This window comes from Podarcis raffonei, chromosome 5 (assembly GCF_027172205.1).
Source record: "Podarcis raffonei isolate rPodRaf1 chromosome 5, rPodRaf1.pri, whole genome shotgun sequence".
In the NCBI taxonomy this organism is placed as follows: domain Eukaryota; kingdom Metazoa; phylum Chordata; class Lepidosauria; order Squamata; family Lacertidae; genus Podarcis; species Podarcis raffonei.
This window is the reverse complement of record NC_070606.1, coordinates 98,581,853-98,606,813: the sequence shown is the minus strand read 5'-3', so window position 1 is coordinate 98,606,813 and position 24,961 is coordinate 98,581,853. Positions and strand designations below refer to the sequence as shown.

The 24,961-nt window shown below is 45.2% G+C and overlaps 1 protein-coding gene across 1 annotated transcript; it reads left to right on the top strand.

The window, feature by feature from the left end:
• Positions 1 to 312: 312 nt before the first annotated feature.
• On the top strand, positions 313 to 23,910 carry TFRC (transferrin receptor). The gene is made up of 19 exons (XM_053387352.1): positions 313 to 436; positions 7,294 to 7,352; positions 8,448 to 8,661; positions 9,938 to 10,139; positions 10,268 to 10,396; positions 10,844 to 10,934; positions 11,813 to 11,935; positions 12,396 to 12,494; positions 12,730 to 12,869; positions 13,473 to 13,639; positions 14,176 to 14,295; positions 14,387 to 14,472; positions 14,559 to 14,622; positions 15,480 to 15,547; positions 16,162 to 16,208; positions 17,004 to 17,085; positions 18,820 to 19,053; positions 19,711 to 19,851; positions 20,908 to 23,910. The coding sequence occupies exons 2-19, from the start codon at positions 7,320 to 7,322 to the stop codon at positions 21,148 to 21,150; spliced, it is 2,283 nt and encodes a 760-aa protein (XP_053243327.1). The 5' UTR covers positions 313 to 436; positions 7,294 to 7,319; the 3' UTR covers positions 21,151 to 23,910.
• The last annotated feature ends 1,051 nt before the right edge of the window (positions 23,911 to 24,961 follow it).

The window sequence follows — 24,961 nt, the reverse complement described above, 5'->3', positions numbered from 1 at the left end:
TCAGAAAACCATCTTCATCGTACTATTTGCTTAAAAGGCGGTTTCGCTGCCGCCTTCGGCTGCCAGCCCGTTTCAGCTGCCTGAGGTGAAGGCGGCCGACAGCCTCGCTCTTTGCCCAAAGGAGAGGGCGAAACCCGAAACGGTGCTTTTTGGCCGTTCAGTTTTATTATTTTCCATGTGTTGGGGGGAGATGTTCCCCCGCTTCCCGTGCGCGTGGGACCCGCGTCTCAGCATTCCCACGTGCAGCGGTGTGTTCGGGGCGAGCTCCGCCCAGCCGCTCCTTGAAAAGCGGGTCGCGCGCTCACGCCGCCGGTGGGCGGGGCTCCGGGCTGCCCTTTTACGCGCCTGCGCGCGACGTTGCTGGCCGCCCTTTCCTTTCAGACCGAGCTGGTTGTGCTTGCGGCAGGCGCCGCGCGAGAGGGCCTGCCTGGGAAAGGTGATGCGCCGGGGGCAGCGGGTGCGTGGCCGCGGGGGAGGCCGCCGGGAGAAGGGCTTTTCTCGGGAGGAGGGGCGGGCGGGGGGCTCGCGGGCGGCAGCCCCAGAGGGCGCGGGCGCGTGCTCCGTCTGGCTGTGCTCCAGGTCCATGCAAATGCCGCATGGTAGCTGCACACTTTGCAAAGGCAGGGAGGTGGCGGCGGCGGCTTTGCACAGCCTTGCGCTCCAGGCATGCTCGTTCTTCCCTCTCCTCCCATTCATTTGCCTACAGAGCTCGCTGGCGGGCGGGGGGGAAAAAGGGTTCTGCGCGAGGCTTTGCATTATGCAATGGGAGAGGCTGGCTCTGGGAACTTGGAGGTGGGCGCTATCCCGTTTGCATTGCGGCCCTAAAAGGGCCCTTCGCTTAAAAAGGGCCCTTCGCCCTTGCAAGTCCCTTTCCCCCTTTTTCCCCTTTGTTAAAAGCCTCTGCGCATTTCTTGCGCCGCGGCCGATCTCCTTGTAAGCTTGCCTACGTGACATTGCTCGGCTTTGACCTTTTCTTTAGGCCGACCAGGGCTTGAGGCGTCCCTTCTCCGCATCATGTGGGGTGGGGTGAAGTAAGGGCGGGCGGGGAAGACCTCCAGGCTAATGGGTTGTTTGAGGCGGGGAATGCAATTTGTGGCCTTTGTGCTTTGTAGAGCAGAGCTGAAATCGTGCTTCTCGACAGGAGGAGGACCTATTACTGGGGAATAGGAAAGGCGCTACAGAAGGTGGGGGGGGGAGTGTTTTACCGTTTACCAGTCGGAAGTATCCGGGGAGAACGTGGGGCATGTATGCGCTGCTTTTTGTATAGTTGCAGGATCCTGTTGTTAGGGATAGGAGCCCTTAGGTGCACCTCCATGGGTTTTGACTGGGGAGGGGAGCTCTACATGTGCTTGGAGCGCATGGCTCCATGTTTCCTGACCTTGAAGGGATAACTCTGGGGGCCCTGCATGCTGGGAAAGGAAGGGGTGAGGCAACAAGCCTGCCCATTGGCTGTTACTCCTTCTCCCTCGCGGTTTCTGCCCCAGCTTGCTTATATAAAGAATAACGATGGGTTATTACAGGAGGCTGATTTTTCTTGATATTTCTGGGCCCAGGGCCCTTTACTCATCTTCGTTTAAATTCTTTGTTCTGCCCACTCATGTGCTTGTCTGCTGGTGCAGTATGACTTGCTGCTTTTTCATTAATTTCCCTCTTCCTGCCCAGTGCAGAGTTGTTGAGGAAGGCTGCCTTGTTAGGCATAGTGCCAAACACAGAGGGAAACCCTTGGTTCATTTAGTTTACATTGACCAGCCATTTACAGATAGGTAGCCGTGTTGGTCTGCCATAGTCAAAACAAATTTTTTTTTTCTTCCAGTAGCACCTTAAAGACCAACTAAGTTAGTTCTTGGTATGAGCTTTCGTGTGCATGCACACTTCTTCAGATACATCTGTGTGAATCTGAAGAAGTGTGCATGCACACGAAAGCTCATACCAAGAACTAACTTAGTTGGTCTTTAAGGTGCTACTGGAAGAAAAAAATTTTTTGTATTGACCAGCCATGACTCTCCAGGATTTCGGACAGGAGATTCCCCCCAAATCTGATTGAACCTGGAACTTTCTGCATACAGAGCAAAAGCTCTACCAGCAAGCTTTATTTTGAGAACACTTTAAATGTATAGTGTCCATGCAGTCCAAGTTAAAAGGAGCTTCAGAAACAAATCTTGCCTAGAAGAGCTTCTGTAGAAGCTTGTGTCACCACCCTAAAGTACATCCTTAGGACATGGTTTGTGTTGCTGTGCAAATGTGGCGGACCCTTGCATCACAGGTTAATTGTGCAGTCAGACCGGTTAAGAATAGAGGAGATGGAAGGGAAGTAGTTGCAATAGTTGAGTGCCTTTAAATGAATTCTACCGTGAGTTCCCACAGAATCCCACCACACATGTAGGGCAGAGATGTTTGATCGTTCTGATGGCTTTGTGGCAAGTGGCTGCTACTGCATGCTAGAACATTATTTAATTTAACAGGACCTCTTTTAAGAAGGCAAGATTAGGATTCTTCTGTTAAACAATTACTTAAATAGTAATGGCAGTGTGATGGAGGTTTTCATGTTTTCCAGGTGTTTTTTTACTGTGTATAAATGTGAAGGTGAAGGGAGGTGACACTAACCTTTGATCAGCAGAGTGCTTAGCAGCAGCAGCAGCAGCAGCCATTGAGCAGTGGTGGCAAATTGTTTTAGTGCTGGTAGGATCAGGGGTAAAAGGAGGCACTGAGGGGGCAGCCTATAAGGGGTTGAGCCTTAGTGTGGCAGAGGGAGCTCTTATTTGTTTTACTAGCTATAAATCCTGGTTGGGGGGGACAGCCCAGGAAGGGAGGGGTGTTGGGCGGGGCCTCACTGTGAGAGGTGGGTTGGTTTCATATATGCACTCTTAACCACAAAACTCTTACCTCATGGCTTTAATGGGAGTCTGGGGTGAGAGGCTAAACTGAAGGTGATTGAAGCCATCTATTGCCGACAGAGTGTCTTTCTGAGAGGATTACTGAGAGGTGATTTTGAGCACTTTATAGTAAATGATCAAGCAGCTAGGAACTGTCTGCACATTTTAGCCTATATGAAAAAAAATTGTGCACTTTACTAATTTTTACAGCATATGGCATAGTACTGCCACGTGCTGCCTTCTAATTATATTATTGTAAAATAACTGCATTGGAAATGTTTTGCATATCTGTCTCTGGTTTATTATTTGCTTTAGCTAACTGATATCAATTGATATGCTTTAAATATTTTATAATGAAATGTTATGTCCCTGTTACCAAAATGAATTATTTGGATTCTATACCATGTTTTGAAATCAATTAGCATTTAGATAGTTATAGTTATGATATATTGATTTGCATTTTTTTGTGCTTGGGATATTTTATGCACTGTAGAAAGCAGGCTAGAAATTGAAATAATAAATACGTATTTTATAAATAAAAATGGGGTGTATAGTCTGGTTGACAGTACAGTTACGCTAAACAGATCAATGCTTCCCATGTACATGAAGGTTCATGGTGAGTTGACTTGTTTTAGGATAATTTCAACAAGCAGTTTGTGCCACCTAATCATTGGTTTTGCTTTCTGGCACACCTTGGGCTCTGCCATTCATGGTGCCCTGCAGATACTTAGCCACCAATGGAAAGCCTTGGCAGTGAGCTGGTGACACACCTAGTGCTACTGTAAACATTAGTTTGTGAAGTTATAGGTAAAGTATATCTATTACTTTTCTGCCTTGCCGTGAATGAAAATATGTTCTAAGAGTTCTAGAACTCTTGCTTTATTCATTGTGCTGAAGACTCCTTGACTGCTATAGTAGTGCAAGGTATGGTAAGATTAAATCAGGCCAAACTGGCTTGTTTGACTCCTTCATAAACTGGTAGAACAAACTGGTAATTCCAGCATATTGCAATTGCAGTGTTTCTGGCAATCCCAGAACCTACTCAAACAAGCTAAATAAGGCAGTGTGCTGAACCAGTTTGTGAATGAAATACTGTAGAACTTTATTACTTTACGTTGAGAGTAGTTCCAGATTCTTACTAGCTCAACTTCCTGTAGCAGAATATTAAGACAGTAGAGCACAAGTGCAATTAAAATATTAATTATGTGGTCCTCCACATGTTGGACTCAACAGCCCCAGCCAGCCTGGGCAGTTGTCAGGGATAATGGGAGTCGCTGTCCAACAATATCCAGAGGACTACAGGTTCTTCATCACTACTTTAGGTAGATGCTTGGAATGTGGATGTGTAATAACGTAAAAGTTTAGCCTGAGGTTTGCCACTTCTGTAAGCTGTTTCTGGTTTGGTGTTTAATGGAGCTGTGTGCTTGTTGATCCGCTTCAGTAGCTGCAAGCATTTAACACCTACCTAACGGGGCCACCGGTGTAAAAGGTGATTCTGTGTACCCTAGTATTCCTGAAGTTGAAGTTTGAAAGGGACATATCAGTTGCCTCCTTCTGTGGAAGACTCATTGCTTTCTACAGAAAGGTGGAGTTCATTTGCTTGCTATCTAAGTGCATAGCAGCTTACCCAGTTTTCCTTGAAGTGGTTATCTTCTCTGGCCAGGCTATGGGATCATTTGCTGATGTGTAATAGCCAGAGATAGACTGTGGCTAAGCTTGACTCCTGAGCTTCATGTAACTCCAAACACAGTACATATATATGCCTGGCACATTTTCACAACTGAGAGACTGGCCATTCTGCCATGTACTGGGACTTCTGGGGGCTGCTTCTTGCTTGATGTGTTGGATACAGCATAAAGACATGCACCTTGCACCAGTTCTGAAGGTGCATGTGAACTCATATTGCTATTAGTTCAAACAAGTAAAATAGCTGCTGCCAAAATCTTTTACCTTATATATTTTGCCAAGAAAAGAAACGGTTTGAAAACACTATTCAGAACTGGTGCTGGCATTTAGAACTTTAGCATCTACCTAAATATAAAATGTCAAGATCTGAGGAAGCTTGGAAAGTCTGTGTTCAGGGAGTGATTGAAGATCAAATCTTGTTGGGAGGATTGGAGGTAATAAACTAATCTGAGCCACTTGATCCAACTGAATGAAGAGCTTGGCCTGATAAGGATAAATCTGGGTGTAGGTTTGAGTCTTTTTACAGGTAACAGAGCTTCAGTTTAGTTTTATGTGCATGCTGCCTTTCTGCAGTGGACCATCCAGGAAGTATTTCATAATAGGCATCAAAATACAGCATTGAAACATCCCATGTCACAACTACATTGTGTATTACAGTGGTACCTCGGGTTAGACGCTTCAGGTTACAGACTCTTCTAACCCAGAAATAGTACCTCGGGTTAAGAACTTTGCTTCAGGATAAGAACAGAAATCACACGGTGGCAGCGGGAGGCCCCATTAGCTAAAGTGGTACCTCAGGTTAAGAACAGTTACAGAAAGGTAGCCGTGTTGGTCTGCCATAGTCAAAACAAAAATTTTTTTTCCTTCCAGTAGCACCTTAAAGACCAACTAAGTTAGTTCTTAGTTGACTAAGAACTAACTTAGTTGGTCTTTAAGGTGCTACAGACCTCCAGAACGAATTAAGTTCTTAACCCGAGACACCACTGTATTACAATTATTTATACCGTTCCACTCATTATACAATCCTTTCAAAGCAGATTACAAGAGTCATTCAAATACATTTAGTGGTTTTTAAAAAGGCTTTCCTACAGGATAGTTGGTGGTAAGAAAGAGAAAGTCCAGCTGGATAGGTTCTTGAGATTGTTTACTAACCAATTCACACTTCATATGTAGCAATCAACAAGCCAGATCAACAATAATTTATTTGTATGCCGCCCATCTGACTGTGTTGCCCTAGCCACTCTGGGCCGCTCCCAACAAAAAATAGTAAAAACTCAAGACATGACACACTAAAAAGGAAAAACCTTTCAACTCAACCATGACTACAGCTGCAGTTATTGCCAACCAAGAAAATTAGCATGCAAAAGCATAGAAGTGGCATGCAGGATAAAGTAGCTGTGTATTGCAGAACACCAGCAAAAGATTACTAGTTAGGGCTTCTGTGAAGATTTTTCATCCTTAAGCTCCCCTTTCCCCCCCTAAAATAACCCTGTGAAATATGCACATAGACTTCAGGCCAAGCTTACATAGGAACTCTAAACAACAGTTTCTAAATGTAGATGTGTTAAAGGTCATCTACTGTACTCTGTATGTGACAGGTGAAGCCTGTCACAAAGAAAGTCCTTGAAAGTAGCGGGCATGGCTGCAGAACTGAGCTACTCTGGACAAAATTTCCAGCCTGCCATGTGAATTATACTTGTTATAAATATATATGTATATATTACTATTTTCCCAAAAACAACAATACATATTCAAACATAAAAGAGTTGACTTCCCCTTAATCCCATCCCTGGTTCCATTGTTTAGCATCATACTGCATGTCCATTTTTAAATTTAAAAGTGATTGAAATTACTTAATTGTCCATTCATTAAAAGGGACGCGGGTGGCTCTGTGGTCTAAACCACAGCCTCTTGGACTTGCCCATCAGGTGGTCAGCGGTTTGAATCCCCGCAACGGGGTGAGCTCCCATTGCTCGGTCCCAGCTTCTGCCAACCTAGCAATTCGAAAGCACGCCAAAAAGTGCAAGTAGAGAAATAGGCACCAATCTGGCAGGAAGGTAAATGGTGTTTCTGTGCGCTGCTCTGGTTTTGCCAGAAGTGGCTTAGTCATGCTGGCCACATGACCCGGAAAACTGTGGACAAACGCCGGCTCCCTCGGCCTATAGAGCGAGATGAGCACCACAACCCCAGAGTCGTCCGCGACTGGACTTAATTGTCAGGGGTCCTTTTAATGTCCTTACAAGTACTTGAATTAGACTAGTAATTCCTGAGTTGCATCTTGTTTACAAAAGGTGCGGCTTTTAAGTTCAGATGGCACTGTTGCATGGCTTCAATAGTTGCCTGGTGTCCTGTGGCATCTCTGGTAATGGGTGCTAGCTAGGGCCACTGCTTGTGGCAGCTGCCAGCGTGTCCTCTTTCTGCAGGAAGAGCATCACTGACATTCGGTAACAGGTGGTAAGTGAGCCAGGTAGCCATGTTGGAAAGCTACCTACTAGCTGGTGTTTATAAATGCCATTTCCTAATACTATGTGGCTCACTAAAGATAGAATGAAGTACAGTGCACTTGTATATTAAAGTGTTGCAGATAACCTGTCCATGTGGTTGTAGAGGCCTCTAGTGGTGACTGCAGTTTTTAGTTTTGATGGGAGGAACTCTTGTTCTTTATAGATGTGGCTTTTACTGTCCTAATGAAGACCTTGCTTTGCTAAAATGTCTTCAAACATCTGTGTTTCAGTTAAGTACCTGAAGGAGTGACCAGCTATGGATCATGCTAGGAAAGCAATATTTAACATGGTAAGGATAATCAAACTGCATTATCAGGTTTACTCAAATAATAAAAATTCCCTGGCCAAAACCTTGATGCACCACTTAGTCCCTGTCTTTACATGTAGCTTGGTCTGCAAAAGCTGTTCCAGCATGCAGAATTGGACCTGAATGGCACTCTTAATTATGGGGATGCTGTTCTGGCCTCCCAGGTGGTGCTAAGCTGTAGTTCCCACCATTCTTGATGATTGGCCATGCAGGCTGGAGATAATGGGGACGGGGGGGGGCACTGGCTATCTACCCCACTTTGTCACAAAGAACTGTAGATAGCCAGTTGTTCAATGGAAACAAGTATTTGTGCTTGTATGTGCCTGAAGTAGCTCCTCAACTGCTGAGCTTAAATCTAAGCCTTCCCATGTAGATTGGTCCTTAGGCCTAGAGACGCATGGGTTAATTATGACCACAGTTATGAATGAGCAGGGTCATGTCTATGTAAATGCCTTGGACTGATTATGTCATGTTCGTTAATCTCATAAGCCCAGATAGGTTTATGTTCTGCAGCATCTAACTTGAGAACCGAAAATACTGCATGCTGTCCTACCCCCCCCCCCCAATTTTTATTTTTAAGCCTAGTATGTGAGATGTCATGCTTTGGATGTCATGTCGTTTTATATATTTCTGCCTCCTTTCTTTGATTCAGTCAAGATATACAGTAGGGAAAGAACAGCCAGAGTTACTTTTCCTATTCATATGTACCAGATTTTATTCCAATCTCAGATATTCAATTATTACAAATAATTTGCAGCAAGGCTATTACGGTATATTAGCAGACTGCAGCAAAAGCAATCTTGAAAGTTCAGCAAACTTGTTATGGCATAATTTTTTGTGAACTACATTCCTTTTCATCAGATGAAGTCAACCACAGCCTGCAAATTCTTAGGCCATAATAAATGTGTTAGATTTTAAAGTGCCATAAAGCTGTTTTACACTCTGAAGTTCTAATGGGGTGAGTGGAATTAAAGGCCTCTCTTGGTGTTATCAGTACCAACAAATAAGCTTGACTTTTTGGTGTCTTTAACATTAGCACTCTTCATTCATCTCTGATGAATTCTTTTTTCTATCTAGTTTGGAGGAGAGCCCCTCTCATACACCCGCTTCAGTCTGTCTCGACAGCCAGATGGCGACAACAGTCATGTGGAAATGAAACTGTCTGCTGAAGATGAGGAAGGTATTGAAAATGGAGGAATTGACCATCTTCACACCCGACCAATAAAACCAAGGAACAACAATCGACACCTCTGCTGTGTACTTACTGGGGCAGCTCTCCTTTTCCTTATAGGTAAGTTGAATAGGTGAGAAGTACAGAGCAATTTGTGTTGTTCTTTTTGTATCTTCCAAGGCACACTGAATAATGCATTCCCTCCGGTAGGCACAATTCAGCAGTGTTTCCTAGAAATAAACTTTGTGTATTAAAAGTTAAAATGGTGCCACATGGGTATTATATCTTCTAGGGAGGATTTACTTATGGACATATACGGTAGTATCTGCATTACAGGAAAATAAAGAAAAAATGATGCAGCAATGGTATCAAACCACAGGAATAGTCATAGACTTTAAAAAACCCACCCTGATCTCTGCTGGAATTGTAAAAAAAGTAAGAGGGGAATTTTGTTCATTGGTGGTGCTCCTGTGAACATGCTAGAAGTTCCTCTGAATTTTGAATTTCTTGGGTTTGCATATGTAAAGCCAGCATCTATTCATCAACTATTTCAGTTTTACAAAGTCTGGAATACTATACAGTGGTACCTTGGTTTTCAAACTTAATCTGTTCCAGAAGTCCATTCGAAAAGCAAGGTGCGGTTTCCCACAGAAAGTGATGCAAAATGGATTAACCCATTCCAGACCTTTAAAAACAACCCCTAAAACAGCAATTTAACATGAATTTTTCTATTTAACGAGACCAGTGATCCATAAAATAAAAGCAAACAATGTACTGCAGTCACACAATCAGTCAATCAGTAGCTGAACTGGGTCCCACACAATCACACACAAAAAAGAGACACAAAAAGGCAAAATAAATAGCAAAAACAGACAGACCTCAGCGTAACACTCAAATGGAAGTGTGGCACTCAAATTGTCAGCATAACACTCAAAATGAAAGTGTAACACTCAGTGGAGCACGTTTGGTTTCTGAAAAGTTCGCAAACTGGAACACTGCAGTGTTTGGGTTCCAAGTTGTTTGAGTACCAAGGCGTTTGAAAACCAAGTTACCACTGTATTTGTGTATAGCATATTGCATTTTATTTTGTACAGTGGTACCTTGGGTTACAGACGCTTCAGGTTACATACTCTTCTAACCCAGAAATAGTACCTCGGGTTATGAACTTTGCTTCAGGATGAGAACAGAAATTGTGGTGCGGCGGCAGCAGGAGGCCCCATTAGCTAAAGTGGTACCTCAGGTTAAGAACAGTTTCAGGCTAAGAACGGACCTCCGGAACGAATTTACCCGAGGTACCACTGTATTGGTTTTTTATTTGTAAACCACCTTGAGGTTTGTTTGTTTTTAAGAAAGGTGGTATATAAACTAAGTTCATTGAATAAATCTACACAAACAGGATTCCTGATTGGCTATCTGAGTTTCCGTGGAAGGATACAGGCAATGAAAAGTGAAGATGTTGTTGAAGCATGCCATGGCTATCGATGCTCAACCGAGCCTGAAGATGACACACCGGAACCGGAACCTGTGTTATACTGGAGTGACCTTAAAAGCAAGTTGTCGTCCAGGCTGCGCTCTGCAAGTTTCAGAGATAAAACTGGGTAAGCTTTTTTAGAAACCTTCTCAAAAATCCTTTCTAAAAGAGCATTTCAGTAGACTCAAAATAATGGCTGGCTTCTATGCTTGGCTTCTGGAAACATAACTTAACTGGAATACCTCGTGTGTTCAGGTTCGGTGAGAAAGATGCTGGCAGTCCAGGAGATGAGAACCTAGCCAATATCATTCATCAAGAGTTTGAGAAATTCAAGTTGGATAAAGTCTGGGATGATGAGCACTACGTCAGGCTGCCGACCCCAGGGTATGTGCTTCTTCAGTTCTTCATATCAGAGCTCCTCTGGTTGGTCTCAGGCATTAGAGCTGATTCTATTTGAAGCTGTGAACAAGGTGTCTGCAGTGTAACTTGGTTGGCAGATCTTCTGAGAATTAACCCAATGTGGAAAGCCAAAATACAGGAAGTGAATATTCACATATTAGAAAAGAACAGGCTTCCTGTCTAGTAAGGTCCAGGTTCAAATTGATCTTAAGGCTGTGATTTCTGCTGTTGTCCTCCTGGTCCTAGGGTAGTGGTCACAAGGTTAGCTGTAACCAGTAAAAACTAGCACAGGCTTGCATTTCAAAGCTCCCCAAAGAGTGATAGTTAGATGGTCCAGGATATGTGCAGCCCTTAGTTGTGTAACTGGGACCAAAAACATTTTAAAATTCTGTGTTAACGCTCTGATTGACTGCTGTTATTCTTCTTTCTTAGATCTCCGAATGAAGTTTCCCTGGAACAGCCAAATGAAATGTTGGAGACTCCTCAAGCTTATGTAGCATACAGTGAAAGTACAGAGGTTTCTGTAAGTTGGCTTGGCTTGTTAGGTACCTGAAGTTCTGCTTTCAGCATAGTGGCATGCTAGTTTGTACATTAAGTAAAACTTGCTTTGGCCAGTAAGCTGGTTTGCAATGGTCTAGACCAGGCACCCCCAACCTTCGGCCCGCCAGATGTTTTGGACTACAATTCCCATCATCCCTGACCACTGGTCCTGTTACCTAGGGATCATGGGAGTTGTAGGCCAAAACATCTGGAGGGCCGCAGGTTGGGGATGCCTGGTCCAGACCCATGGCTTCCAATGTGGGGCACATGCCCTACAGGGGGGGGGCAGTTTGATTGTTAAGAAGGGCAATTCGAGAATGAGTTATTTACAGTTAATGGCCTTTTAGGCTTCCTCCACGTGAACCGTTCACTTTTTGAATAATAAGAATTATATGTTGGGTGGGGGGCATCAGGATTTTAGAGATGTTTAGGTGGGGCATGGCCAAAAAAACGGTTTGGGAAACACTGGTCTAGACTTAACTCGGTGTGTTACCTGAAAACAAAACTTCATCTTTAATGTCGCCTATATAAGTCAATGGGCATGTGTAGCGTGTAGAACGCTAGTCCTAACTCACGTCAAGAAGTGGATACAATCAAGCAAGGTCTCCAGGCCTTAGGAAATATTCCAAGCACACTGTTACTCTTTCTGTTGGGCCAGGGGTTGGACCTTATGTTCTGCTTAGACAATTGGTTGGCTACATTTTCTCAGTCATGCTGCCTGAGATGCTTTAAGATCTCTGGGGATGAAACAGGAACCATTCTTCATTGTAGCTCAGGAAGGTGTCTCTAATGTGAAATCTTGTGGTCTGGTTGAAAGGAGGTGCAGCAAGATTAGTTTGCCGCTTAATTGCTCTTTTATAGGGAAAACCTGTTTATGCCAACTATGGGCGCAATGAAGACTTCTATCAACTGCTGCAGAAAAATGTCAACTTAACTGGAACAGTGATCCTTGTGAGAGCTGGAGAAATTGCTTTTTCTGAAAAAGTAAGTTTTCTTCTCTTAAGACAGGACCAGTAAAGATGCTGCATGATAAAGGAATTTGTAGGGAGCCTGTGGTGGCTCTTCCAGTTCCCTGTTCAACTCCCATCTCTTTTGCACGTGTCACGAATGCTCAGGAGCTGGCACTGTCTCCAGAATGGACATGCAACAGACACCATCCCCTGAGCCAAATTGAACTCTTATGATCTACCTGGTGCTTCCCAGGTCCTTCTTGTGCTCTGCAAAAAAACAGCCTGGCCACTACTCAATAAAAGCATATGTGCCACTGTGGTTGTGAATGGACAAAAGCATGGGGAAATGACTACATGGCGGGCTGTAGAGCTTTTATAGATACTGGGCATTGGTCACAGTGGAATGGCTCTACTAATTGACCAGTTCCATTTAATATTTTACTGTTTTCTTTGGCACAAACCTGCTAATAAATATGCTAAACGCCCCCTCCTAGGTGGCAAATGCCAAGAAGATGGGTGCTGTAGGAGTCTTGATATATCCAGATCCAGCTGACTATGAGAACCTTGGAGAGACCTATTCCCAATTTGGACACGTGAGTGGTTTCCTATACCTCCTTGGGGGAATGTGGGTGCCTCTTCTGCAGGCTTCCTAGATGGATTCTGGAGCCTGCCTAGCACAGCAAATGAAAGACAAAGACAAATAGCTTCCTCTTGAGCAAACAGAGGCATAATCCCACCCTTTTAACTTGTGAATGCCCTGAAATAGACCTGTTTGAACTGCTTTTTGGTCTCCATTTTTCATATAATTCTTGGATTTTGCCTTGGCAGGCTCACCTTGGGACAGGAGACCCTTTTACTCCTGGATTTCCATCTTTCAACCATACTCAGTTTCCCCCAGTTGAATCCTCAGGCCTCCCACGCATTCCAGTACAAACCATTTCAAGCTCTGCTGCAATAAAAATATTCAGGTAAACAAACTCTCCCTTCAAGCTAATGATAGAGTCAGTACCCTTTCTCAAGAGCTACTGTTACCAGATTTAAGGGTGATATGCCGTTTTTAAAAAACCCAAATCAGAGCAGCCCCCCCCCAAAAAAACCCCTCACTTTCAAAAACAGATGGACGTTTACTGGATTAAAGCTGCTATAATGCCTGGCAAAAATGTGTTTGCCTGGCACCTGAATGATAGCAATGCCACATATTCCCAGCTAGGAATTCCTACAACATAGCAGCATTTGGAGGAGAGGGACAGGCTCCTTCCTGACAAGTTACTCTTTGCACTCTGCTAGGCAGAAGCTGTAATGCTCTGTAGCTGGTTGGAAGTAGGTGCCTCCCTATAGTCCAAAGCTGCTGCCTGTGATGTGAGGAAATTTTGTGCTTTCTAGGGGCTATCTCTGGTTGCCTCTACCACTAGAAATAAACAGTGTGTTAGGCCCAGTAAAGCTGCTTGCTGAATTCCTTTTGTGATTTAAATCACCAAGAGCCCAGAATTTGGCTATTAGGACTGTCATTTCAGGAGGACCTTGGTAGGAGGCGCTGTGTGCTTCAAATAACTAGTTTTCCCTCTTTTCAGCGCTATGAATGTGCTAGACTGTCCAAATCCATGGAAAGGAGATCTCCCCGTTTACAAGCTTCGGTCAGATTCTTCTGGAAGAAGTGTGACGCTGCGGGTGAACAATAAGCTTGTGGAAAAGAAAATCCTAAACATCTTTGGTGTGATCAAAGGCTTTGAGGAGCAAGGTAAAAGCTTTGCCAATCTGTTGCAGATGTAAAAGGGAAGGATTGTGTCCCTTAGTTCATTTCTTAACATTTTGTGATTCAGAGCTCCCTCGTGGCGTTGGGAGGGATCTTGATGGGCATTTGGCCTACTCCCTACTCTGCAAATGATCTACAGAGATGCTGTGTGGGCAACACGCCAGACTGCTTGCCCAGCCTGTGTTCAATAACAGAGCACATTCCAGACTCACAGGATGATGAGACCTGTAATGGAAACACTGCAAGATGCTCCATTGAATGCATTATGCCTGTTTGGTAGTGAAATAGGTGGCTAAGAGATACTGAAACGCATCCACACATTGCAGTTTGGTGCTGTTGAGCAGAAGAAGGTTGAGCTGCATAATATACTAGGATAATGGCATAGGCTAGTCCCCAAGTCTTCAGCTGACTTAGTTTCAAGGAGCTGGTGTGCACCATAACACAGTGTGTGTTAAGCATAGCCTTAGTTCTCCATCCTGCGATTCTGATAGAGGCTCTAACGGTTGATCCCTGTCTTGCAGATCGGTATGTAGTCATTGGAGCCCAGCGTGATTCCTGGGGGCCTGGATTCGTAAAGGCTGGCATAGGAACCAGCCTGCTTCGGCAGCTTGCCAAAGCACTCTCTGACATCGTGAAACTTGGTAAGGAGATTGGCACTGAGCGTCTACAGAAGGGATTCTTCGGCATGAATATACAGTTGGATACAGTAGTTGTCCCCTCTCCTCTTTGCAGATGGGTACAAGCCCCGCCGGAGTATTGTGTTTGCCAGTTGGAGTGCTGGAGCCTTTGGAGCTGTCGGTGCCACAGAATGGCTGGAGGTAAGTTCGGCTCCAATGTATTGGTCAGTTCAGAACAGCCAAATCACGCAAATAGCTAATTGCTGCTGTTCCTTTACTCTCTTCAGGGCTATTCCTCATCTCTCCACATGAAGGCGGTTGCGTATATCAACTTGGATGCAGCAGTTTCGGGTAACTGTCATTAAAGATTGCATGTGATAGAGGGCGTTCCCTGTAAATTTAATACTGTAAATGTGATTTGATGATTAAGTTGGATAATATAAACTGGATAAATGTGTACAACAGATTAGTCCAAAACAATCTTAAGAAGGGTGAGTGTGTTTGCGTTACACATAAAAAATAAACAATCCTGGTCATTTTCTAGACTAGACTGGCGCAAAAGACTGAGGGCACTAAACTCTTGGTTTCTTTTTCTCATTGGACTAAAAATGCACTTTGAGGCTAAACTTCCCTTGGAGATCTTTGCCACTTTGATTTACTGAAATTCAGCCACTTGGGGTAGGGGCTGTGGCCTTTAACTGTTCCATAGAACTAACTTCCATAAGAGCCTAAGAAGAGTCTGCTGGATCAGGCCAGTGTCCCATCTAATCCAGCACCCCATGTAGAGAAAATGTAGGTGCAAAAGGCATTGCAAGTTGTAAGATGAAAACCTACAAATGCTCCTGCTACAACCTCATTATTATGGGAGCATCATGCAAAAATACTGTGGGACATGAATCTTGTCCCTTACAGTCACATCAGAGTTGCACCCTCCTTACTTCCTTAAGGTATTAGTTAAGAAGCATTTAGTGTCCTTGTTTCTTAGTTTTTTGCAAAAAGGAAAAAACTCAGCTTCCTTGCACCTGAGGTATGAAACTAGTGCTTGCAGGTAAGCACCACCTCTCCATCCCAAAGGCTGATAATGATGATGTGCTTCGTTGAAATTAAAATGGAAGTGAATATGTATAGCCACAGTCCATAGCTGCACTGCAGATCATCAGTCCATCTCAGTAGGCCTTGAACTAATACTTTTAAATTGTACCCCACAGGCTCGAAGGACTTCAGGTTCTCTGCCAGCCCCATGTTGAAAAGGTTGTTGGAAGATGCAGTCACAGGGGTGAGTATCGTCTCTTGAAAGTTCCAGGCAGTGACCTGGAGAAACTGAACCATAAACTTGGTACTGGGGCCATGTTCTGTTCCTCCACACAGAGGGTCTTCATCAAAAGCTCGAGAAGCACTCCACAGCCATATGTATGAGTCTTGCTAACTCAAGCTCTTTGATTGCAAAAGTGGCTGGGAATACCTGTTGATGACAAAGCATCCTTCAGAATTTTGCAGAACACTAGAGTCTTTAGACCAGTGTTTTTCAACCTTTTTTGGGCAAAGGCACACTTGTTTCATGAAAAAAATCACGAGGCACACCACCATTAGAAAATGTTAAAAAATTTAACTCTTTGCCTATATTGACTATATATAAAGTAATTCTCTTGAATAGGAATCAAATAAGCACAAAGAAAGTATTTTATAATTACTTTATTATGAAATAGTAAGTAAACAGAAATATGAAAAATTATAAAATACTTTATTTTTAAATCTTTCGAATTTTTCAATTTTTCCCACGGCACACCAGGCAACAGTGGTTGAAAAACACTGCTTTAGACGAAGGGGTGGAAGACTGTACTTTATCTGGAGAAGGTTTTATTGAAATGTGCATCTTTTATTCACTTTTAGATTACTGTGTCGTCAACTGATCTTCGTTCCACTTTGGCCAGAAAAGAGTAAGTATTGTTACAGATGGGTAGCTGCGGTGGGAAATCCTTTTGGTCCTGGTAGTATAACGTAAGGTTACCAGACACCCCCGTTTCCCAGGAACATTCCCCAGATTTACAAATCAGTCCCCATACAAAATCCATTGAAGTTGAAAAGTGTCCCCGGATTCATTGAAAAATATCTGGTAACCTTAGTATAACGACCTGTAGTACCTGCTTTGTTCCATCCGCAGCAGATGGGCATCAGTTTTGCTTCTTCTGCCCATCTCCAAGGCTGCCTTGAGATCTGGCATAAAAAAAGATGTCAATTTAAATCATCAGAACATTGGTCTTACCTTGCCAGTGCTTTTTCTTGGGTAACAGGGCAGGCATATGACAATAACTTGGTTGTCGAATGCTTTGGTACTTGTACCAAACCTGGTACAAGTGAAACCTGGAAGTGAATGTTCGGGTTTTTGAACTTTTTTTGGAAGCCAAATGTCCGATTGGGCTTCCACAATTGTTTCCGGTGCGCCTGCGCAATCGGAAGCTGTGCCTTGGGTTTCCGAACATTTTGGAAGTCAAACAGACTTCCAGGACGCATTCTGTTCAAAAACCAAGGTACAACTGTACAAACTTCTGCAACCCAAAAAGCGAGAAATAGGCTCTTACCAAAAGCTAGAAATGTGCTCTCAGCAAAAGCTGAACTGTGTGCCATGTGTACCTTGCAGTGACCTTGGGATTCTGTTTGGCTTTTCTAACCTCTGTTGAAGTATATGACTCTTCAGTGCTGAGCACAGCAGCTGAAAACTTCTCCTTTTGCAGGGTCCCGTTTCGTATTGATGACGCAGCCTTTCCTTTTCTGTCCTACTCGGGGATACCATCTATTTCATTCCGGTTCTGTAATGTAAGTTGGTTAATGCTGTTCTGCTTTCCTGGCCCAAGCTCATCTATGTGCTCCCTCTTGAAAATTATCTATTGGCCACAGCAGGGCACAATACCCTACTCTTGGGAGAATTTGACTGGAGCAGTCAGTTATGCAGAAGGCCCACTCAGATTTTAAAATGTAAGCCAAATCATGGAGGCAAGTTGTAGCCATCTCCTGAATTTGACCCTTCACTGGCTTGCATCCTAGACCTCGTTAGTTGAGAGCCACCCTGAGGAATTAGGAAGAAAAGTACCGTATTTTTCGCACCATAGGACGCACTTTTTCCCTCCTAAAAAGCAAGGGAAAATGTGTGTGCGTCCTATGGAGCGAATGCAGGCTTTCGCTGAAGCCTGGAAAGTGAGAGGGGTCGGTGCGCACCGACCCCTCTCGCTCGCCAGGCTTCAGGAAGCTATCCGCTAGCCGTGGGAGACCCAGCTCTCCCACGGCTAGCGGAGCGCTGCATTAATCCCGAAGCTTGGGGCGTGCGGAGCTCAGCGCGCCCCAAGCTTCTGGGTGCCGGCAAGGTCTCCGCTAGCCGTCTAGACCTTGCCGGCACCCAGAAGCTTGGGGCGCGCTGAGCTCCGCAGCCCCAAGCTTCGGGATTAGCGCTCTGCTAGCCGTGTCTAGGCTGCGGATAGCAGCCTGCTTCCCGGAGCGTCGGGCACCCTGAAAGCAGAGCGCCCGGCGCTTCGGGAACACATCCGCAGCGTGGGGACCCTTGCAGGAGTTCCCCGCAGGACTCCCCACGCTGCGGATAGCAGCCTGCTTCCCGGAGCGTCGGGCGCCCTGAAAGCAGAGCGCCCGGCGCTTCGGGAACACATCCGCAGCCTAGGCAACCCTGCGGGAGATCCCGCAGGGATGTCTAGGCTGCGGATAGCAGCCTGCTTCCCGGAGCGTCGGGCGCCCTGAAAGCAGAGCGCCCGGCGCTTCGGGAACACATCCGCAGCGTGGGGAGCCTTGCAGGAGTTCCCCGCAGGGCTCCCCACGCTGCGGATAGCAGCCTGCCGCCCGGCGCGAGGGGCGCCCTGAAGCAGAGCGCCCCTCGCGCCAGGCAGACATCAGCCAGCCCCACAAGCTCGGGGGACAGCAGGGAGGCGCAGCGCCACTATCTCGCTGTTCCTCGACCTGGTTCGGTTTCCCTGACCTGCTTTTGGGGGGGAAATAAAGGGAAATTTTTTTTCCTTTATTTCCCCCCCAAAAAAACTAGGTGCGCCCTATGGTCCGGTGCGTCCAATCGTGCGAAAAATACGGTAATTGTTTGGTACTTTGTGACGCGCCATTGGACCTAATAAAAATACCCTGCCCCTGCAGCTTTTCTTTTACTTTTGCAGTGGTACTTCGGGTTACATACGCTTCAGGTTACAGACGCTTCAGGTTACAGACCCCGCTAACCCAGAAATAGTACCTTGGGTTAAGAACTTGGCTTCAGGATGAGAACAGAAATCGTGCTCTGGCAGTGCGGCGGCAGCAGGAGGCCCCATTAGCTAAAGTGGTGCTTCAGGTTAAGAACCGTTTCAGGTTAAGAACGGACCTCCAGAACGAATTAAGTTCTTAACCCGAGGTCCACTGTAATTTACAAGAACCTGCAATTTTCTGTCTTCTGGATGTGGAAGACTTGCTAGGACAATGTGAAGTATTTCAAATGCATGAGAGAAACCATTTGGGAAGTGTGGAGCACCAGGCAAAGAATCTTACTCTGTTTACTTCTTGCAGAATGGGAAAGGGTATCCCTTCCTTGACACCCAATTAGACAATATGGACATCCTGATGAGACGTTTCAGCGCCCCCTATGAAGTGGAAGGTACAATCCGCAAAGCAGCTGAAATCGCTGGCCGTATAGCTCTGAGGATGACGCATGACCACGAACTGTACCTGGACTACGAGAGCTACAATAACAAGCTGCGTGACTTTATAGGGAAGATAATTCCGTACCGGAAAGAGATGCAGGTAGTGCAAAATACCAAGAGGTGCTGGGGAAGTGGGGTTTTGTTTCAGGTTTGCAGTGGTGTGCCTGGTCTTGCGGCAGCGCTTGTGGTGTTCACAGTGGTTTCTTGCAATGTAAATGCTTCTGGCACTGGGTAGGGTTAATGGAGACAAATGTCTATAGGGATAGATGTTCATCTGTAGCGGATCAGTGGGGACCACCAACAATAGGTTGTACAGTGGTGCCCCGCAAGACGAATGCCTCGCAAAACGAAAAACGCGCAAGACGAAAGGGTTTTTCGGTTTTTGCGTCGCTTCGCTAGACGATTTTCCCTATGGTCTTGCGAGTTCTTGCAAGTTTGTTTCCTTTGTTTCCTTGTTTTCTTAAAGCTGCTAATAGCCGCTAAGCCGCTAATAGCCGTGCTTCGCAAGACGAAAAAACCGCAAGACGAAGAGACTTGCGGAACGGATTAATTTCGTCTTGGGAGGCACCACTGTATTGTGTACTTATTTGGGCCCTAACAGGAGAGCTGCTATTCAAGACTCCAGCCTGGATTAAGGCCCTTGTAGTGTTCAGCACAGGAGGGGAAGATTCCTAAAGGAGCATAAGGGAGAAAATTGTTCTTTTACCACCCATTTCAAATATTGCATAAAACTCTTGCCTACTGTCTTCGCTTGCAGAATATGGGCTTGGGCCAACAGTGGCTGATGGTTGCCCGTGGAGACTTCAACCGAGCTACAAGCACCCTGACACAAGATATCAGAAACACCGACCTCACCAACAAGGCTGCTTGTCGTGCTTTGAATGACAGGATCATGAAAGTGAGTTGTTTCCCTTCCTCCCCAAAGGGATGAGAATCTTAAGGGAGCCTTTTCTGAGAGATTTTGTAAACCCTGATGGAGTGAATAGCAGAAGAACCTGATGACCGGTTGGAATCTGATCAATCCCTGTGCAAATTACAGTGACAAGGCTAAGAGCCCAAATCCGTGATAACCATAAGCTAGGAGTAGTCAACTCTGTACATGGTCCCTCTGGTCTAATCAGCTAGTAGTCTAGAATCCATTAATATTGATAATCTTTCTTTATGTTGTAGAATGTAGGTAGAAATATAGATATATAAAAGAACGCAAATTGTCACTGCATCTTTCTGTTGGTTTGCCTAAGAAGGTAGATTTCCAGCGGGGGCACTGAGTAATTTCTTTTCTGAAAAGGAGGCGGTAGGCCAAATGTTGGGAACCTCTGTGTTAGTGGATCTGTACATATGCATCTTTACTTCAAACACCAGAATAACTGTCTAGAGTACAATAGTAAAAAGGTAAAGGGACCCCTGACCATTAGGTCCAGTCGCGGACAACTCTGGGGTTGCGGCGCTTATCTTGCTTTATTGGCCGAGGGAGCTGGCGTATAGCTTCCAGGTGATGTGGCCAGCATGACTAAGCCGCCCGAGTGGTACCTATTTATCTACTTGCACTTTGATATGCTTTCGAACTGCTAGGTGGACAGGAGCAGGGACCGAGCAACGGGAGCTCACCCCGTCACCGGGATTCGAACCGCCGACCTTCTGATCAGCAAGCCCTAGGCTCTGTGGTTTAGACCACAGTGCCGCCCGCGTCTAGATACAAACACTTTGAACTGTGGGAGAGGAGTTTTTCCCTTACCCGGGGACTTGAAAAAGCTGCTCTGCTGGGAGAAGGAAATGTCTGAAGACTCTGCTGGGGCTCCGCATACTCTGCTGGTTTCCACAAGTCACCAGCAATTCAGAGGGTGTTTCCACTTGTCAGGGTTGCCTAATCCCAGAGCTCTTTTTCACTTGTGTTTCTTTCTCTCTCTCTCTCTCTCTCTCTCTCTCTCTCTCTCTCTCTCTCTCTCCTTTTAAGGTGGAGTACAACTTCCTCTCCCCGTACCTCTCTCCAAAAGACACTCCTCTCCGGCACATCTTCTTTGGTTCTGGCTCCCATACTCTCCAGGCGTTGCTGGACCACTTGGGTCTCTTGAAGACAAACAGGAGCGCCTTCAATGAAGATTTGTTCAGGAACCAGCTTGCTCTGGCAACCTGGACAATCCAGAGTGCTGCTAATGCCCTTTCTGGTGACATCTGGAACACAGACAATGAGTTCTGAGAAAGTTGAAAGCTACCATTAATTCTGAAGTACAGCAACAGGGAACCCCTTCCTTTTCAACCAGTAGCACATAACAAAGTCCCCTTAGGCCTTCAGAGGATTTTTAGTTGTCCAGGCTGAAACTTGAGCAGTTCCAAGCAAGTTAAAATGTCCTGACCCAGAGAACATAAATGTATGTAGATTCACCTTTTAAAATGTGCTGGCCTCTCTAACCCAAAATTTGAGAGGGCTGATCTTGGGCTGAGTAAAGCATTTCTTCCAAGAGAGGCACACAAAGCAACCACAGCATTGAACTCATAAGAATTGTAAGGGCTCTTGGATTCTTATGAATTCAACCTGACCTCCCAGACTCTTCTAACACAAAGTTGCTGTGTGTCTTGTGAGCCTAAAAGCTCCCACGTCTTTAATCCTATTAGGAAGTATCTCCCCTGGGTACAGAAGCTCTTCCACAGACCCCTTGGCCTCTGGGATACAGCCAACATACCTTGACATAAGATCTGTCTAGCAGGGAATGAAAATGAAACCTTTCGCCTTCCCAATAGGAATTGAGAGAGTCCCAGGTGAAATTCTCCTGTGGCTTGCTCCTTTCCGTACTAAGGAAGGCCACGCCAAAGAAATGAAGGCTATAGTACCTTGAGTGGTCCTGTGGTACTATTTAAAAACTAAAACGATAACCGTTCCTCCTACGAGGAGACTGGTTGTACTCAAGCCCTTGCTGTGAGGCCTTTTCAGTAAACGAGAAGTCTCTTGGCCTAGTCTTAACTTGCAGCACTTGTTTGAGAGACTGACTCTGCAGACTTTGGTACCGAGGTATTTATTTATTTATTTATCAGTGGCAGTGTTCACTATAAATGGTATTTGTTTTTTCTACAGAATATAATTATCGGAAGCAGTGACTTCCATAATTATGACAGTTATACTGTCGTTTTTGATAAAGCAGCATCTGCTAGTACAATCCAACCATGATAACTGGAATTTTTGCCACCAAGCCTTCAGTGGCCTGCAACAGCACCATCCCTTCAGAAGATTATTTGGGATTCCGGAGGGTAGGGACATCGTCTCATCTCTTGGAGCATGCAGTCCAAGCAGGTGAGGGGAAGTCCCGGGAAGTGTTGCTCTTGCTTTTCACTCTCAGAAGATAGAGCGAAAGCTGTGAGATGCACTTTCTGCCGGGCCCTTTCAATGAAAAGCTTCCTTTGACTGGGTTCAACCAGTATGTGATGGGGATTTCCTTCAGTAGATCTGGAGCCCCATCAATTGGGCTTTCTACCAGTCCTCTGACTGCTGGTTGCGTTTAGGCTGATGCAAACCATTGCAGGCTTGTCTTGAGCTGTGCTTGACTCCAACAGCAGCTCTTGTGCAGAACTTCCAGCACTGCGATGTATCATGAGAACTTGGGTCACATTATCGGGAGCAGTGTCTCCCATAATGTTAAAGAACAAGGTAGTTTTTGCCTACCACAGTGTTGTATCGGAGGCAGTGACCTCCATATGTTGCACTAAGGGTGTCTTAATTATCGGGAACAGTGTTTCCCATAATTTTTTTGTAAATGCTCACCATGCAATAACACCTGCAGAGCATGATCGTTAGTATCTAACATGTATATTCAAACATCTGCAACTGTCTGTCTTTGTCTGGTCTCACTTTGTGCTGGATGCAGTAACTACTTTAGTGGCTCTTGCTACGCTGTGGGCAAGGCCAGGGTAGTAATTGGCTGCCACAACTAATTTTATATTGCTGAGAACCTTGGAGACGACTGAGCAGTGGGCTTTTGCTGACTCTTGGTGAAGCCTGACCCTTCTTTCTCTTCTTTTTTGTTCAATTCTACTTCTAAGACTTCAAGAAATGGCTGGATGAATGTATATAAGAGTTGCTTATGGCTATAAAGAAATTTGTGTTAAAATGTGGGTGTCTTTTGGGAATGCTTCAAGAACTTGAGTGGATGATTCTGATCAGTTGCTTGCACTGAAATAACTGAATCTACTGTGATTGTTGCACTTCACTTTTTTTACTTGGCTTCTGGTACAAAAATCTGGTTCATACATCTGTGGGAACATCCCTTTAGATATTCCTCAGCAGAAACAAGTTGTGTATTCTGGCTCTCCAAAGACTCAGGCTGATAAAGATGCTCTCCATACTATTCATAAGTGCTGCTTTTAAGGCTCTTTGCTTAAATGAGCAGCTTCCGCACACTGGGATTTCATGCTTTGTGCTGGAGAAAGCTTGATGAGCTGGGCACAAGGATGGAAAGTCATGTGTTCTTGTAAAATCTCTTCCACGTCGTAATTCTGCTTACCCCAGCTTTACCCAACTTGGAAGTGCCTGCAGCCCCAGGGACTCATGGGAATTGTAGTTTAAAAACAGCTGGAGCGCACAAGCAGGTTGGTTAAAGCTGGTGTAGATAAAGTCAATTACATTTCAAACCTTTTGTGTGTGAGAGTGAAAAAAATCTAGCTTGGTAATTTCCCATGCGTGGTTTTCTTTCCTCCGTTTCATGAGGCCTGTGAATGCCGGGTCATCAAAGTAGTAGCAGTCTTCCCATAGCGCTGCATGCATCTTGGGTGGGTAATAACGCGTAGACATAGTTACTGGGGGTAAAATTGGACTGAATCTCAAATATATAAGCTATGTGTATCTCTGAAATTTGTGTTTTGTGCTGTTGTGCTATGAGATTATTTAGAGTTGGGGGTTGTAATCTTGGTGTTATGGCTGACGAGAACTGCAAGACTTGACTGTCAATAAAGAACAAGGAAGACTTGACTGTGAAGTGGTTTATTAAGCTTCGTTAGTGGACATGCAAGTTCCTAGGAAGATGCTAATTACCAGTCTGCTCTGTGGCCTGCCCAGAAATAAAAAGTGCAGACCACATACCATCTCCATTATGTAAAGGCCAATCGTCGGGCTCATCCTTGCATAGATTCCCCACCTCATAGCAGCTTAGATGTTTTTGTATTGTGTATCCACCTTACTGTATTATATATTAGCAGGACAGACACCTCAGGTTGAAAGTGGGGGAGTTGCGATACAAACATGTTATTTCATTTGAAAGTACCCATTGGTTCAAGGCTAAGATAACCAAGCCTGATGTATGACATTAGGTGTGGAGCAGTTAAAGAAGCAGCTTGGCAAAAGGTTTTTTTGTTACACTCCTGCAAACCTCCAAGTCCTGCATTTTGCAAGGCCCAAGTGTCTGTTCAGGCTCAGTTTTTGTAACTGCAGTCAGTCAGGGCCCTGTCCTCCCAAGACAGGCATAAAGAGGTGAGCAAGGCAGGGACAGGTCTCCCAGGACTGAGAGCCAAGATGCTTTCCAAATTTTCCATCCTTCAGAGGAAGGCGTGTGAGTGAGTTACTCGTGTGCCCCTGGGACCAAGGGCCCCTGTTTACTAGCCAAATGTTTTAGGGCCTGTATGTGGGCTGAGAGTGTCTCAGCAGGCTAAGATGATGCTCCTGGCAAGCAAAGTGTTCGGCAGACCCACCTTCTCAAGGCAGCGCCATGATCAGGCAGAAGAGGACAGGCCCAGTCTTGCACAACGGCTGGTTGTGCAAAGAACAGGACGTGCCCCTCTGCCTTCCCTACCTCAGCCTTGTCAACGGCAAACTGATTGCTCTTTTGCAACCTCATGCCAAGGCGGTGTTTGGTTGGGTCAACACAACATGTAAACGAAAGGTCCCTTTTCCGGCTTGCAGTGTGACATTTCCCTGCTTTGCATCGGCATCTGGAGCAGCTGTTGCTATAAAAGGAGCTGTGATCCTGTCCTGAGCCGGTTGTGTCTCGCACACCAGCAGCACAGACTGCACGTACAACCTTCGC

Excerpts from the sequence above, each read along its gene's own strand:
- TFRC (XM_053387352.1), top strand. The coding sequence starts at position 7,320 with ATGGATCATGCTAGGAAAGCAATATTTAACATG. Across the intron at positions 10,140-10,267 it reads AGTTTCAGAGATAAAACTGG|GTTCGGTGAGAAAGATGCTG; the intron begins GTAAGCTTTTTT and ends TCGTGTGTTCAG. Across the intron at positions 10,935-11,812 it reads GTGAAAGTACAGAGGTTTCT|GGAAAACCTGTTTATGCCAA; the intron begins GTAAGTTGGCTT and ends GCTCTTTTATAG.